The sequence below is a fragment of the Castanea sativa genome, chromosome 3 (assembly GCF_040712315.1).
Source record: "Castanea sativa cultivar Marrone di Chiusa Pesio chromosome 3, ASM4071231v1".
Taxonomy (NCBI): domain Eukaryota; kingdom Viridiplantae; phylum Streptophyta; class Magnoliopsida; order Fagales; family Fagaceae; genus Castanea; species Castanea sativa.
In genome coordinates this window covers 35673364-35690059 of record NC_134015.1, presented here as the reverse complement: position 1 = coordinate 35690059, position 16696 = coordinate 35673364, and the positions used below count along the sequence as shown (strand labels likewise).

The window sequence follows — 16696 nt, the reverse complement described above, 5'->3', positions numbered from 1 at the left end:
CCCTTTAGAAGCAGAGACATGTGAGAAATATCTAAGGAAAAAGCTGCTACCACCACATTAAAGGCCCTGCATCTACCTCCCTGGCCGCATTAATGGGGAAATGACTTTTGAACAATAAGATCCAGCCTCCCTGCTATTATTTGAAGACTTCAAGAAGGTGGTGGATGGGACAAGTATCCAAGGGGAAGATTTGTATGACACGTAGATGAACCAGTGAAGAAAAAGTATATAAGGAAACGATAGAGGAAAGAGAAAGAGAATCTGCACTTTCTGCTAAGAGAAAATAGGAATTAAGAATTGAAAACTTTGGCATAGAAAGAGAATATTTATACAAATCGTCCTCAGCTTACGTTCGAGGAGATCTCTTTGTCATATTCGTTTACCATTTGCATAGATCGTGGCACTCTAGTCTGTTAGTCAAACTTCCAACTTCCCGAACCTAGATTTCAAATCCATACTCTACAAATTTTATTGTATAAGGCTCATTGAGCCCGAGCCCAACACTTGTTTTTGGGTCCGGGTACAATTGTGCACTTACATCTTCTCAGTCCGTTGAAAAAAAAAATATTTTTGAACATATTAAAGTACTCTTTAGTTAAATATTCAAAACAATGAATTTTAATTTTGAAAGGGATAATAATTTTGGAAACTTGACATTTAGTGCACAAAATTTTTAATATCAATTTAACAAAGCTCGTTCAAATGGATGTCAATGGGAGAATGTGTTTTTTCTCTTTAAATTTGGGATAAAGTGTCATTCCCTTAAACCTCAAAGGAGATAAATGTAATTATCCCAAATAAAAATACAAAGAAAAAAAAAGTAAGAGAGAAAGTGACTTGTAAGATGATGAGTTGATGACTTCTTTGGATGGTGAATCTTTCTATCTTTGAACCAAGGTTATGTTAGGGTTTATACCCTAAAATCCAATTTATTGGCATTTTATAAATAATTAAATTGTTTAATTATATAAGACATTTATATGAACTAATTGGACATTATTATAGTCTTTGAGATGCATTGTATGTGATTTAGTTACAGAAGATATAAATCACAAGTTCCTTATAAACTCAAAATGTAATTCGTAATTGGTGATAAAATAGAGTGTTTCATCTACAAAGACTATAATATATCAATTAAGATGGTTTGTCTTGATCATGGAAGTAGAAACTTCTAGTTGATTTGTTGATGTGTCTTAAGTGTGTAAGATATATTAAACAGGACCGCTATGAGATTAATTATTCAATTAACAACTATCACCTGAATAATTGATCTCATGACTTGTAATTTTATAAACTCTCGATCCGGAGAGCATAGTGAACATGATTATGAAATGTAGGTTACTTTAATATATTAGAAGTAAGATCTAGTTTAACGGTCAAAATCTCAATATGTTGGGTAATCACATGTAGTGTTGAAGGAACACATATTCTCAAGGTGGAACCCATAATCTTTTTCTATAGAAACATGAAATATCCCCTTGAGATAAATTTAATGAGAAATGGTTATTCAGGGCCTGACACTTTAGCATGGAGTTATTAAAATTTATATTTAATGAAATTATATTTCATAAATATGAATAACTAAAAGATTAAGCTGGAGACTTAAGAAATAAAACAGTTACTTACAAAGTGACAGTTAAATCATGGAGGGGTTAAATGATATTAGAGTCTTGTGATATAATTTATTAATAATGCTTAGAGTGCAATTATATTTCTATAGTGATACTTGTTATATAATTCATGATAACTTTGGGCTTGTGAAGAGTTAACAAATAAGTCTAAAGCCTATTGGAGCTAGAGTTTTATTAGTACCTTTGGTCTCATCTCAAGTCACACACTAAAGCCCAATTGGGTTGGCCTAAAAAGCTAATCCAATTAGATAATCAGTTTTTATTTAATAAGAGTTATTAAAGTAATTGCCAAGGCAATTACTATATATATATGATTAAAAGAAGAGAAAACAGTTTTTCTTTGAAGAATCTTTTGAATACACTTTTCCAAAAAGGAAAATCCACGTATTTAAGAACTGATTCAAAGACCAATCATCTTAGGCACCACGTGGAATTAGGATGAAAATTGAAGGTATTCTCAAGTCTTGTTTTTTAAATTTACTGTATCAAGGTACGTTTTTTTTTCTTTATTCTAGAATTAAAGGTTATATGTTATCTCTCATGAATGAAGTAGATCCTTCTGTTGCTTCTATTGTGGGATTTGCATGAAATGCAAAACCAATTTTTCCAACAGGTTAACCTACTAAATAACAAATTGGTGGGTTGTCTCCAACATAATCTCTTTTTCTTTTTTTCTTTTTTCTTTTTTTTATCTTTTTTTTTTTATCTCCAATATGATCTTAATTCCAAAAGAATTTAACCAAGATATCTTATTGGTGAACAAAGATTAGAAGTTCTAAAAAGATATTTTAATGTCAATTGGAGAAGAGAGATTTGAGATACAACAAAGTTAGGGTCATAACCAAATTTATAATAATTTCAGTACACCCCCAAGTTTGCCTATCACCTTAAACCGGCCCACCATTATGTGTATATTTTTAATGGTCCCTGTATAAGGTGAACAGGCAAGTTTGAGAGGATACAAAACTTAGGTACGGTACCTTATGTGCTGTTCTTTAAGTTCCCCTTTTAAGATTTAGCCATGTGGCTACTTAATTAAAAAATGCACTTTTATCCCATGAAAAAAAATCTACATGATAAAATCTTAAAATGAGAATCTAAGGAAAAAATCTACATGATACAACTGCTTTGAAATATGTCTTTCTATCATCAATTAACTTTGAACGATCCTCTTATATGTGACCAAAGATATTGAAAAAAAAATTCTAGTTATCATATGTATATAAATTTTCAAAACACCTTTTGAAATAGTATCACACCTCTTGATACTTCTAATGAAGATGTCCAGGGTTCAAAACTTCAAATCCTCATCCCTTAACTATTGAATTATCCACCAAAAAAAAAAAAAAATCCACTTATAATACGCATAAAATTTGTTCAAGACCATTTAATTCATTACCCTTATTTCCTACCACATCATAAATAAATATAAAATAAATCATTCCCTACCATAATGCCACTTAATTGCATTCAGTCCCATTAAAAAGAATGTTATATACACATACATACGTATATATATCTAAATGTATGTGTGTGTATATTGTACAAGATAGAATTTCTTCTCTAACCTAATCTAAGTGTATGAAGCTTTCTTTTAGAGATTTGAACTCCGACCCTTACCCTCTTCCACACCCCACAAGTACTTATACTTATGGAGTGACCATCATTCCAAAGTGTGCAGTTGTATGATATATATATATATATATATATATATATATATATATATATATATATATAACTTTTCTGGAGTTACACATTTTTTAGACCTTAGATTTCAAAGAGATCCAACGATGAAAAAATATGTCATTAAATGTTTAATACTTTTGACATTCATAAATAAATATAAAATAAATCATTCCCTACCATAATGCCACTTAATTGCATTCGGTCCCATTAAAAAGAATGTTATATACATATACATACATGTATATATCTAAATGTATGTGTGTGTATATTGTACAAGATAGAATTTCTTCTTTAGCCTAAACTAAGTGTATGTGTATGAAGCTTTCTTTTAGAGATTTGAACCCCGACCCTTACCCTCTCCCACACCCCACAAGTACTTATACTTATGGAGTGACCATCATCCCAAAGTGTGCAGTTGTATGATATATATATATATATATATATATATATATATATATATATATATATATATAACTTTTCTGGAGTTACACATTTTTTAGATCTTAGATTTCAAAGAGATCTAACGATGAAAAAATATGTCATTAAATGTTTAATACTTTTGACATTCATACCTAATTAAAAATATATATTTTTCTCTTGTTATTTATTGCTCTCTAAATTCCTTCTCATTAGAGGGCACATTTTTAAACTGTTTTTTTATTTTTTATTTTTTTAACTATGAAAATATTAGAATTTGTTAAAATCTTTAACGTGTTTAAAGAGAAAGAGAGAGACAGTGAAACACTTGTCCCGTTTTTATGTCACGTAAACTATCTTGTATTATCCCTTTATTTTACACTTAAAAGACTTTAATTTAACATATCATATATAATATATTAAAGTCAATGGATAATAGGAATCCAAATTAGTTTTTAATTGTTGTCTAATTTTTTGTCACATGTCTCCAAGGAGCCCAATCATAGTATTCAGAATGAAAGTTGAGATAACCACTCAATTCACTAAAATAAGAATTTGATCATTATTATTGTTGAATGTTTTTGTGAGTAAGCATTATCATATTTCATATTTCGACAAAAAAAATATTTAGAATAATTATATTATGTTTAACTTTATCTTGCATTGCACAGATTAATGACGAGTTATATTAAAGTAGATGGATAGTAAGAATCCAAAATAATTTTTAATTAATTTTGTGCCCTATGTCCAAAATTTATTTATTTATTTATTTTTAATAATTTTTTTTGAGAAACTATTTATTTTAATGTTGACGCCAAAAGACTCATTCATTTTATTCAACTCAAAAATTGAGATAACCATTTCATTCACTAGTTAAGCATGACCAACTCCTTTCTAAAAGAAAAAAAAAAGTATGACCATCTAATCATCATTAATTTTAAATGCTTTCGTGTGTAAGTACGAATTACAACTTAGTTTTCTTACTATAACTATATTTAAATTGATAAGATAGTTTTCTCTACGAAAATTTTTATTATTAAAATTTCAAAAAGCTTAAAATACTACTTGAATTTAAATTGAGTAGCCAAAAATTTTATGATTTATTTTAAAATTATTTTAATCATCTATCATAATTTTATTTATTTGATTTGAGAATGTGGTTTATAAATGTTATATATATGTTTCGCTAGTTTTGCGATAGTTTGCCTTAGGTGAACTTCAACAAAAATTCTATTACTAATTTTTATTTAAATTAAAATACGTTTTATTATTAATTTTAAATATTTTTGGCCATTTCCAAAAGAGCTTTGTTTTGGGAGGTTGATTTGGCACCAAAATAAATAAATCTAAAAATAAAAAATATATATATATATATATATATATATATATATATATATATATATATATATATATATATATATATATATCAGCATGCCAGCATGTCACTTAATAGCCTAAATTAATGGAGGGTGAAGTTTTGCTAACCGAATCAAACTTCAAAGAGTAAAATCCAAACAACCCCAAATTTCAGGGGTTTACCTTGCAATTTACCCTTAAAATTTCAAAAAGCTTAAAATACTACTCGAATTAAAATTGAATTGCCAAAATTTTCATGATTTATTGAAAAAAATATTTTACATCTTTCATAATTTTATTATTATTATTATTTTTTAGGGCAAAGGGAAAATTTTATTTAATAAAATAGACAGATTAGAAGAGTAAATATTTTGTTACAAAGCACTTCCTAGGAGTGTCAACTTGACAAACATCTCTGAGATATTTTTTATGAACAAAACTCGGGCAGGACTCATATACAAAAACTCTATCTAGTTGCGAGCTCCCCTTTTGACTAGTCTATCAGTTGCCTCATTAGCCTCCTGGTATGCGTGAACGGGAAGGATAATTCAGTTGAAACTAATAGGGGACTTGCAGTCATTAATTAAAACAATGTGGCACAACCAAGTTAGAATCTATTTGAAGATTAACATGTTTGAAACCCAAAGTCTAGGTTAGATTTTAAACCAAAATGAATTTTTTTTTTTTTTTAAACTCAATTGTGTTGATTTGAGCATAGGGTTTATAAATGTCGTGTATGTGTTTCACTGTGGTTTATAAATGTTATAAAGTCCAAGCTAGATTTTAAACCAAAATTTTATTACTAATTTTTAAAAAAATTAAAAAAAATTGAGAAACAAATTAAAAAAAAAATTAATTATTGATTTTTTGAATCTTTGATCATTTACCATAATATATTGTTGTTTCAACTTTCAAAAAAAGTTCGGCTCTACGTTGTACTATTACTAATTTAAGATATTTTTATTTTATAAATGTTATTGTGCAAATTAATGATGATAGTGACTTATTTTTCTTTGATTTGCATATAATTTATTTATTTACTGATAAAATTTAACATATAATTTTTATTCAATCTCTACATGGCGTGACACCTATAACTCTAGAAGTTTTAAAAGAAACTTTATCCATAGGAGATAAAAAAAGAGAAAAACAAAAACAATAACAAAACAGAAAAACAAACAAACAATAACAACATGTCAACAACAAAGAAATTTTCCATATTATTTTTACTAGAAGAGGCTAGAATAGAACTCTCTTTTTATTAGAGCATTCACATCTCGTATGTAGAAGATATTCCATTTTACCATCTCAAAATCTACTTTATCAATTATTCCATACTATTTTACAATACTCTCAACATCCCATATTTTATTCTTACATACAACACATTAAAATAATATACATTACACAATAAAATAATATAAAAAATCTCTCTCTCTCTCTTCTATATTCATCTCTATTCTCCGTCTCTCCGTTTTCTCTCTTTCTCATCCACCCACCACCAACGCAAACCCAGAATAACCACCCACTAATACACGCCTTGCTACAACTTGAAAAAAGCCTTGATTTTTTTTTTTCTCTTTGATACCAATTTAGCTATACCCACAAAGTAAAAAAAGAGCAGAGATAAAATTTAGCCACCATCCATACCCACTTCTTCCTTTAGGCACCAGTCACAATAAAAAAATAAAAAATAAAAACCACAGAACCCAGAACAACAACCATGACACCACAACAAAATCCGCCAGACACCGGCCACAAACCATAAGAACCCAGAAATGAGTCTTTGTGCAATGAATTGCTTCAAAGTTCAAAGTCTAAGAAGATGAGCTTTAAGACCCACTCCCACCATGCCGTCGCCACCCACTGACCCACTCCCACCCACAAACCCACCATGCCGCTGCTACCTACTGACCCAAAACCCACTCCCACACAAATCAAAATCCCACTACCTACTACCACCGAATACCCACATCCATTGCCATTGCCATGCCACATCACAGATCAACCCACAACCCAGATCAATCCACACCACAAACCCACTCCGCCACCACAGACCACCGACCCAGATGCACTCTGTCACCACTGCCACACAACCCAAGTCGCTGCTGCAGGGAAGACGACATCGTATTGGAGGATCCACGTCTACCTCTGCCGCTACCACCACCACACGGGGTTTTGGGTTTGAGAAAATGAGAGTTTTGGATTTATGGCCTGTTTAGATGTTTAAAAAAGGAGGGGGAGTAGAGTAGAGGGAAGGAGAGTAATTCAATTACCTTGTTCGAGAGTTTTTTAAGGAAGGAGGGGGAGGAGTTTGAAGGGGTTTCAACTACCTCCAACCCCCTCATTTTTAATTCCCCTAAATTGGAGAGATTTGGAGGGAGAGTAGAGCACATAAAATTATTGATAAAGTAAATTACCTAATTTACCTTTATTATATTTATAAAATTACAATGTTAAAAACAAGGGAAAGGGCTAATTACTCCCTTCCTCCTTACTAATTATAAAAACATCCAAATAAGGTGGAGGGTAATCATTCTCCTCTACTCTCCTCCCTCTCTAAACTCCCAAACAGGCCATTAAAGATAAGAGAGAGTAGTTGTAGAACAAAAGTAAGAGAGAGAGGAGAAGACAGAAAAGTAAAAAGAGAGAGTGTTGGGAAGAGAGCTTTAGTGAGAGAATAAAATAATGTTTTTGGTTTTACAATAGTCAGAATTTGCAAGATGGGCTGTTGGGGGAAAATTGGGTCTTAATTCTAAAATATACTTACATATTGCATTTGCAAGCTGGGCTCTGAACATAATAATATTCAGAATTGATATGGTAAAAATATAAATATAATAATAATATTAGCGATCTAGAAACTTCAATGAGTTGCCGTGTAATAAAAGACGCAAAAGTCTAAAATGACCTCGGACTCACAAACCTTAAAAATGGAGTAAATTGCACGAAAAAGAAGAAAGACATATAAACATTAGTCAAAGTCCCCTCACGAGTCCCGAGTCACGAGTCACGAGTCGCGATACCAACTACCCACCCCACCTGGAAAGGAAAACGCAAAGTGAGTATCGTATTTCTTTCACTTCCAACTATCTATCTATGCATTTCTCACCCTCTGAATTTTCTCGTTATAAAATATAATAAATACTTGTGGTGGTGGTGGTGGTTGTGTTTGATATTTTTGGGGTGCTAGGGCTAGGGTTTCGTCATGGAAGGGAGGCGGAAAATCCCTAAGCTGCTGATAGCAGTTTTGCTCATTGCTTTCTTCGCCTTTCAGATCTGTGCTTCTGCTTCTGATGCGGTAACATTTTTCTCCACTCTGAATTTTGAGCCTTTGTTTTTCTTCAAATATGAAACTTGGAATTACAAATTATTATTATTATTATTATTATTATTATATCTAATATAATATATAATGTTGTATATTTGGTAAATGAATTAGATCTATTACGAGTCATTTGAAGAACCATTCGATGGGCGGTGGATTGTGTCTCAGAAGGATGAGTACCAAGGTATTTTCTATTTTGTTAGATCTGTTATTCCTCTTTCTATTTTCTATATATAAACGAATAATAATAGCTGATATTGGTAGTTTCTAAATAATTACTCGTTGCATGATTTGGGTTTTTTATTTTTATTTTATTTTTAATTACTTTTGGTTATGTGTTCTTATCTTTGAGTTCCCTCGATCAGCTAAGTTTAACCGTTTTGGTCAACCTAGATTTGGAAGCTTTTTATTACCTACTACTGTATATTTTGTTTATGTTTATGTAGTATTTATAAAAAGCGTCTGGCCATGAGCATAAACTGCTTAGGCTGTTAGGGGTGAATGTCCCTAGACTACTTGGTAACTGGTTCTGGTAGGTGGGGTCAATTGCCATTAGGTTTTACTTGCTAGAAGCAAGTCCAAAGGGCTTTTAAAAAGGAAAAAAAAATACACAAAATAAATGTTCCTAATTAAAATTAAATTATAGTTTATGCTCTTTTAGAGTACTAAAATAATCAAATATTGTTTAGAATTTCAGTATGTTACAATCATTCTATCCAAATTCCAGACGAAACTTGCATTCTGGGCTGGAATGATCATTGTGGCTTTCTTGAGAGAAAGAAACCTAGTCAAATAAAATCCCCCCTGACCCCTTTATCAGATAACCTAAATGGCTAAATTCCAAGTCATTTTTAGTCTCAATTTCAAAGTTTCTCTTGCTCTTCCTCAGCACTTGCTTCAATGGCCTTGAAGAAGTAACGCATGATCTCAATTTTTAACTACTCTCACTGTGTTATTGTAAGCTAAGTTCACCAGTTCCCTTAGTCTCTCATTCACCCCCTCTCAGCTCAGGTACATCAAGTCCTGCACTGTTATTCCTTTCCTTGTCATTTTTTTTGTTTGCTTTTCCATTTATTCTTGTATTGGGTTTTTATTTTCATTGAAGTTGCTCTTACTTTTGGTCTCTCTCTCTCTCTCTCTCTCGCACGCCTTTTTTTTTCTTCACCTTTTCTTGTGTGTGTGTGTGTGTGTGTGTGTTGGGCTTTGGTTTTACTTGTGTGGTTGGAAGAGTGCCCACCATTTCTGGCTTCTGTGATTAATGGCAATCGTGGTTTGTGATATGATCTGATCGTGATATCTTTCAATAGGGAGGGTGGAAATTCAGTCCAATGTATCGATGTTGGGGACCCTGCAAGGAGCCTATTAGGTGCTTGTGGAAATGTCTATATGAATCCTATGTCAAATCGTTTGAACTTATTAATATGTGAAAGTAAATTAGCAATAACATTATTTTGAATGAAATCAAATATGGATGAGAATAAAGAATTATATATATATATATGTGTGTGTGTATATATTTTAAATTAAGCAAAAGGAAATCAATTAAAAATAGAGGGAAAAGAAAGAAAGCAATTGGGAAAGAACTCACATTTTCTTACCACCACTTAATATTGGAGAGCAGTACATGGTGGAATGAAAAATGTCCAGTTGCCAAGGGTCTTGTAGCACAATTGGTTGGCACCTCTTGGTGTTTCCAACATAGACATTTAGGATTCAAATCCCCCTCCTGTTGTAACTATTGGAATATGAAACATATCTAGAAGGACTCTGCCACTAGTCACAATTATTTTTGAAAGCAAAGTGTAAAAAAAAAAAAAAAAGAAGCACATTTAAGTATCCTAACATAGTGTAAAAGAAAACAGGTGGATTTTCTTTTTCTTTTTGGTTGAGTCATGACTCATGAGAGAACCGTGCTACTTTATTATTCTTTTATTTTTATTTGCTGGAAAGTTAAATTGGGACAAAATTGTGGGATATGGACCATTATAAAAAAAGTTGCAAAGAGATAATTTTGGGGTGGTAAGTTCGAAATACTGAAAATGTCTTTACATGTATAAAATTTTGGAATTTGGAGTGTGCTATCTACACATGGTTTAATTTATATACATATAAAATAAATAAATAATAAATAATAAGATTGTACTTTGGGGTGGGGGGTGTGGGGAGACCATGGCCCCTTAGTGGCTCCGCCACCTGGTTTGTTGACATGTCTTGTTTTGTAAATTATGGTTGCCATTGTTGGAACGGATGCAGTTCTATGATAAGTTGTGTTGTGGTTTTAACTGTTAATGTTGATGGTGATGCAACAGTCATATCACAGGTCTTCATAGTAGTTTTCTAAAGAAAATAAATAATAATAAAGCATTCCAGTAATTTCCATTTCTTTCCAATTGACTCAGTCACATTTTTCATGGTTTATCTACTCCTATGTGATTTACCTACTTGTTTGCAGATTATGATTTTATAGTAATATGAATTTTGGATTTAGGTGTCTGGAAGCATTCAAAAAGTGAGGGACATGATGATTATGGCCTTTTGGTTAGCGAGAAGGCAAGGAAGTATGCAATAGTAAAAGAGCTTGACCACGTTGTGAACCTCAAGGATGGAACAGTTGTCCTGCAGTTTGAGGTTCGGCTCCAAGATGGTCTAGAATGTGGTGGGGCATACTTGAAGTACCTTCGACCCCAAGAGGCTGGATGGATAGCAAAGGAGTTTGATAATGATTCTCCATACTCTATAATGTTTGGACCTGACAAATGTGGCTCCACAAACAAGGTGCACTTCATCCTTAAGCACAAGAACCCCAACAGTGGGGAGTATGTTGAGCACCATCTCAAGTACCCTCCTTCTGTGCCCTCTGACAAACTCTCCCATGTCTACACTGCAATACTAAGACCTGATAATGAAATTAGTATTCTAATAGATGGGGAGGAGAAGAAGAAGGCGAATTTCCTCTCTGCTGAAGATTTCGAGCCACCTCTAGTTCCGGCCAAGACAATTCCTGACCCCAATGATAAGAAGCCAGAGGACTGGGATGAGCGGGATAAGATTCCAGATCCAGATGCTGTGAAGCCAGATGATTGGGATGAGGATGCACCCATGGAAATTGAGGATGAGGAAGCTGTGAAACCTGAAGGATGGTTGGATGATGAGCCTGAGGAGATTGATGATCCCTATGCTTCAAAACCGGAAGACTGGGATGATGAGGAAGATGGTGAATGGGAGCCACCAAAAATTGATAACCCAAAGTGTGAGGCTGCACCTGGCTGTGGTGAGTGGAAGAGACCAACAAAGAGGAACCCTGCTTATAAAGGAAAGTGGCATGCTCCTCTAATTGATAACCCAAATTATAAGGGCATATGGAAACCTCAAGAAATCCCAAACCCTGATTACTTTGAGCTTGAGAAACCTGATTTTGAGCCCATTGCCGCCATTGGCATTGAGATCTGGACAATGCAGGATGGCATATTGTTTGACAATATTCTCATTGCTGGTGATGAGAAGGTTGCAGAATCATACAGGCTAACAACATGGAAGCCAAAGTTCGAAGCTGAGAAAGAGAAACAAAAGGCTGAAGAAGCAGCAGCTGGTCAATCTGAAGGTCTCTCTGGCTTCAAGGTACTCTCTTCTCCTTTTTATATTTTGGTTTTCTTTGCATTCTAAGGATTCTTATTTTTCCTTGCTTAAAAAATTTCTTGGATAAATACTTGCAGAAGAAGGTTTTTGACCTTCTTTACAAGATAGTGGACATTCCCCTCTTGGAAGCATACAAACCGAAGATCATTGTAAGTTGAAGAACTTGTCATCATTTATACAGATCTATCTAATCTTTTTCTTTAATTAGCTTGGGGAGGTTCTATAACTGGGATTACAACTTTTCTTGCAGGATCTCATTGAAAAGGGAGAACAACAACCCGATATAACCATTGGAGTTATTGTTTCAGTCGTGCTTATTATTTTGACAGTTTTCTTCAGACTCCTTTTTGGTGGCAAAAAGGCTGCTGTATGTTTTTACATATCACATCATCATTGCATTTCTATGAAAATTATTGTAATTAATGGTTAGAGACTACATCATTATAGTTGGTATTAATATTCTTTCTTCCTGAAACATGCAGGTCAATACTGAAACAAATAGGGTTCCCCCTGCAGAGCCTTCTGACAATCAAGGAACCAGTGTGGAGAATGAAGATGAGGATGAGAAGGAGGAGGATGCTGCTGCTGCTCCTCCTCGAAGGAGGTCTACCAGAAGGGAAAACTGAACTAGGAACCTATGAATTGTCTTTGGTTGTTACCTCTACAATTTTGAGGAGATAGGGACTGTCTAGTTGGATTCTCCTTAAGTGATGTTTCCTGAATTTTCGTTTCTTGTTCTATTTTAGAGTACTTAAATTGGTATAGCTAGCTAAACTCTGTTAGTATTGATTGGTTTTTTATGATAGAATATTGATTGTTGTTTATGTTGCGTAATATGGTGCTTTTTTTGGGAGTAGTTATCATATTGTTTCATAAAACCCCCCCATCATTTGACAGGAAGGTAATTTTCAATCATGTGGCTGGTTGTATTGAGCTACTAGGATCCTGATCATGTTCCAAGCCAGCCACGCTTTGATGGTCACTTTGTTGATTACCTTTGGTCTGTGCATGCATCGAGTATGGTACTCCTTGTTCCTTTTTATTCTTTGTCCATCTGTTGCAGACAACACTTTATGGAGTGTCGGTTGGTCTGGGTGTTTTTAAAACCTTACTTTTCTGGTTTCAGTTTTGTCAAAACAGTTTCTTCAAAAACTGCAAAAATAAGTTGTAACTAGAGGCATTTGCTTTTGGAAAAGTCTGATGACAACGAAAATTTCACCCAAAAAAAAGTGTATTGTGTTGTAATGGGTCTCTGTAAAAGCAGTTTGTGAGGGAGTATATGAATTTTTCTATGAAAAGCTGTAGCAGAACTGTTTGCTTTTGTTTGCTAATGAAATTAGCTGGAGGGAGATTTTTTTGTACTGCACATCATCGATACAATGTGCAAATGTTTCAGCTGTAAATTCTGTTGGAGAAAAGGGCCTATGTATTGGCAGACATCTTGGACGATAAGCGCCACTACCGTTCCAGGGCATTAATGTGGATTAGTGAATCAATCCAGTGGAGGTGGGGGAAGGTACAAGTTTTTCCAGAGGTAAGCTCTCTCGAATACGAGGGAATGCCCCGTTGAGGGGCTGAGCCATGTTTTATCTAGGAGCAGTTATACCCAGAGCAGTATATACCCGTTTGAGTCTGATGAAAAGGGATGAGTCTGCGTTTCCCTTTTTTTTTTTTTTTAATAGCGTTTTGTGGCTGTGATGACTTTTCTAGTGAGTTTCATGCACTGTTTACGGGATCTACAAATTTTTTTTTTCATCAAAATTTTTATTAAAAATGGGTCTCATACTACTATTCACATAAAAATTATTTTACTATAATGTTTTTAGTTTTCAGCAAAATAAACGGTATTCAAAGTTTCAAACACACTTTATATATAATAATCAAGAGAGTTGAAATGCTCTATAGTTCCAATTGCACCTGCATAGAGAATTGGGAGATCTTTTGTAGAACTTCCAAACTTTAATGGAATATATATATATATATATATATATATATATATATATATATATATATATATATATATATATAAATAAAGAAATAATTAAAAGGACTTATTAGTGTAGAATAATATACTTGCTGTATTTCACATTTTTCTAAGAATCAGTTTCAAATTCTGAAAAATGTCAAGGGTCGATAATTTGAGATTTTGCCCTTCTGACCCTCGTGAAGGCATCACACTTAACCTTATAAATCTTCTCTCCTCTCGGCTTTGCTTGAACATCAAATAATAAATAAATTCTTATGTCAAGGGCAGATTCCATGACCCAAATAACTGGAGAAAAAAGATCATCAGGGTAAAAAATCACCAAAAATCATCACAAGAACAAAATCCATCTTTAAAATGATGAAAACAATTTATGTCCTTAAGTATGATTTCTCGTCCTGCAATCTTTGAAATAAACTTCGCACAATCATGGCAACTGCGACACACACGGAGGTTTTTAATTACACGAATTGTTGCACCAGGTTGTGTGCTGATGAGCCCAAAAGAAATGGCCAACATTTCACTATGCCCAATTTGAATGCATTCTCGTTCTTCCTCTACATCATGGAGACTAAAATCTGGATTAGGCTGATGTTTTTCATCTTCCATTTTCTTTCTCAAACACTCTAATTCCCAATATATTTTCTGTGATCTTGGGTGGGATACATCCCCCGTCGCAAATGCGTGAACTTTATTTTGGAACTCTATCCAACTATAAGCTTTCTTAGGCTTCAAACCCATGTCACTTATTGTTTGTCTCAATTTATTGACCTTGTCCCATCTTGCGCTATTAGCATGCCAGTTAGACAGTAACACATAGTTCTCAGCATTGAGAGGTTCCAATTCACAGAGCTGCTCAATGACTTGCTTGCCTAATGCTAGCTGTTGGTGATTTCTGCAGCCATCTAGCAGTGCTCTAAGTACCTCAACGTGTCTTTCTATTTTTTGTTCTGCAATAAAGATCCTTGCCTCCTCAAAGAGTCCAGCACGGGCTAGAAGAGCAACCATTAAAGCACAGTTTGAGACATTTGGTGCCTTAATGCAGTTGAAGTAAAACTTTCCTTGTTCAACCATGCGTGCAGTGCTACAAGCATGGAGGACAGCAGCATATGTGATTTGATCTATTTGTATGGTCGACTTTCTCTCCATTGCGCAGAACAAATCAACTCCGCACACTCCTTGTCCATGCAAGCTATAGCCCAATATCATCACAGTCCATGAAATAAGGTCTTTATCCTTCATCCTTACAAAAATCCTTGAAGCGTATTCGATAAATCCCGACTTTACATACATGTCCATGACAGCATTCTGGACCACGAGATTCAAGTCAGTGCTGTTTCTAAGCAGATAGCCATGAATTTCTTTGCCATGCTTGTGTGCAGCCATTCTTGCACAAGCTGGGAGAACACTAGAGAATGCGAGTGAATCAGGTTTTAATCCATCCATATTCATCTGCCGAAACAATTTAAGAGCCTCATTGAATCCTCCTTTCCTCACAAACCCGTTAATTATTGTCGTTCCTGCAATGACATCTTTCGATGGCATTTGATCATAAATTGCCCGAGCATCTTCAAAACTACCACAATCTGTATACATTTTCAAGAGGGAATTGCTGACCAACACATCAAACTCTAGCCCACATTTCTTAGCAATCTCATGGAGCTTCCTCCCTTGTTGTAGGGATTTTAACATGCCACATGCACCAATTGCTGTTGCCAATGCCACTGAATCTATCTCAACTCCTAAGTCAACCATTTGATTAAACATATCAATAGCCAAACCTGGTTTATTTTCCATGATATAAAACCGGGTTAGCAGAGTCCAAGAAACCGAATTCCTACTAGGGGACTTATCGAAAAGCCACCTTGCAGTATCAATGCTATCAAGACGGCCATACATTTCGATCAAAGCAGTAAGAACATAGTTGTCTAAAGAGAAGCCAAGCTTGAGAGCATGGCAATGAAGTTGTTTGCCAACAAAAATATCACCACTACGACAAGAAGCAGCTAAAACACGAGGAAGAGTGTGCCTATCAGGACGAACACACCGGAGTAGCATTTGTAGGTAAGTCAAAAGGACAAGGTCGAAATCTCCATTGGTGAGGTGGGTTTGGATAAGATTGTTCCAAGCAAATGTGTCTGAAACAGGAATTTCATCGAACACTTGGTAGTCCAACACTAATTCACCAGACACACTGGTCTTAGCACTGATTCGACGATTACGGGAGTGCTTGGATTGGGTAATTTTAAGTGGCTTCTCGGACATGAAACAATAATGCTGAAGCAGTGTGTGCGTGGACGGAAGGACAAACATTTTGATATGTTAGCTTTCTATGAAGATAAAAGCTGTGAAAAACGATAATTACTAGTGGAGTGGAGATTGTAGAGACCATACTTCCACATTCCCATTTGGAGTGTGGAATGATTTTAAACAAAACGACAAAAACTTAGCAAGAAGAAAATCTGATCGGCAATCCATTCTTGGTTAAAAGTTTTTTGTTTTTTAGCTCAACCAGAATTGTTGAGCGACCATTTGGTTAGGGTTGTTACCATCTTTGTGCAGGAGGCAAAAAAAAAATGCCACAAATCAATTAGTGGCAAATTCTAGATTAATATGTCATTAAATTAGTTAAATCAAATGATGACACGTGTCATCCAA

The 16696-nt window shown here is 34.0% G+C and overlaps 2 protein-coding genes across 2 annotated transcripts; one reads left to right on the top strand and one right to left on the bottom strand.

The window, feature by feature from the left end:
- Positions 1 to 8004: 8004 nt before the first annotated feature.
- On the top strand, positions 8005 to 12876 carry LOC142629573 (calnexin homolog). The gene is made up of 7 exons (XM_075803575.1): positions 8005 to 8151; positions 8284 to 8391; positions 8533 to 8602; positions 10907 to 12036; positions 12132 to 12203; positions 12305 to 12421; positions 12537 to 12876. The coding sequence occupies exons 2-7, from the start codon at positions 8299 to 8301 to the stop codon at positions 12678 to 12680; spliced, it is 1626 nt and encodes a 541-aa protein (XP_075659690.1). The 5' UTR covers positions 8005 to 8151; positions 8284 to 8298; the 3' UTR covers positions 12681 to 12876.
- Positions 12877 to 14326: 1450 nt separating this feature from the next.
- On the bottom strand, positions 14327 to 16492 carry LOC142627603 (pentatricopeptide repeat-containing protein DOT4, chloroplastic-like). The gene has a single exon (XM_075801478.1). It carries the CDS (start codon positions 16349 to 16351, stop codon positions 14357 to 14359), a length of 1995 nt encoding a protein of 664 aa, XP_075657593.1. The 5' UTR covers positions 16352 to 16492; the 3' UTR covers positions 14327 to 14356.
- Positions 16493 to 16696: the final 204 nt, after the last annotated feature.

Bases quoted from the DNA above. Each gene is read 5' to 3' on its own strand.
- LOC142627603 (XM_075801478.1), bottom strand. From the start codon at position 16,351: ATGTTTGTCCTTCCGTCCACGCACACACTGCTTCAGCATTATTGTTTC.
- LOC142629573 (XM_075803575.1), top strand. From the start codon at position 8,299: ATGGAAGGGAGGCGGAAAATCCCTAAGCTGCTGATAGCAGTTTTGCTC. The intron at 8,392-8,532 runs GTAACATTTTTC...TAAATGAATTAG, and splicing joins GTGCTTCTGCTTCTGATGCG to ATCTATTACGAGTCATTTGA. The intron at 12,037-12,131 runs GTACTCTCTTCT...AAATACTTGCAG, and splicing joins AAGGTCTCTCTGGCTTCAAG to AAGAAGGTTTTTGACCTTCT.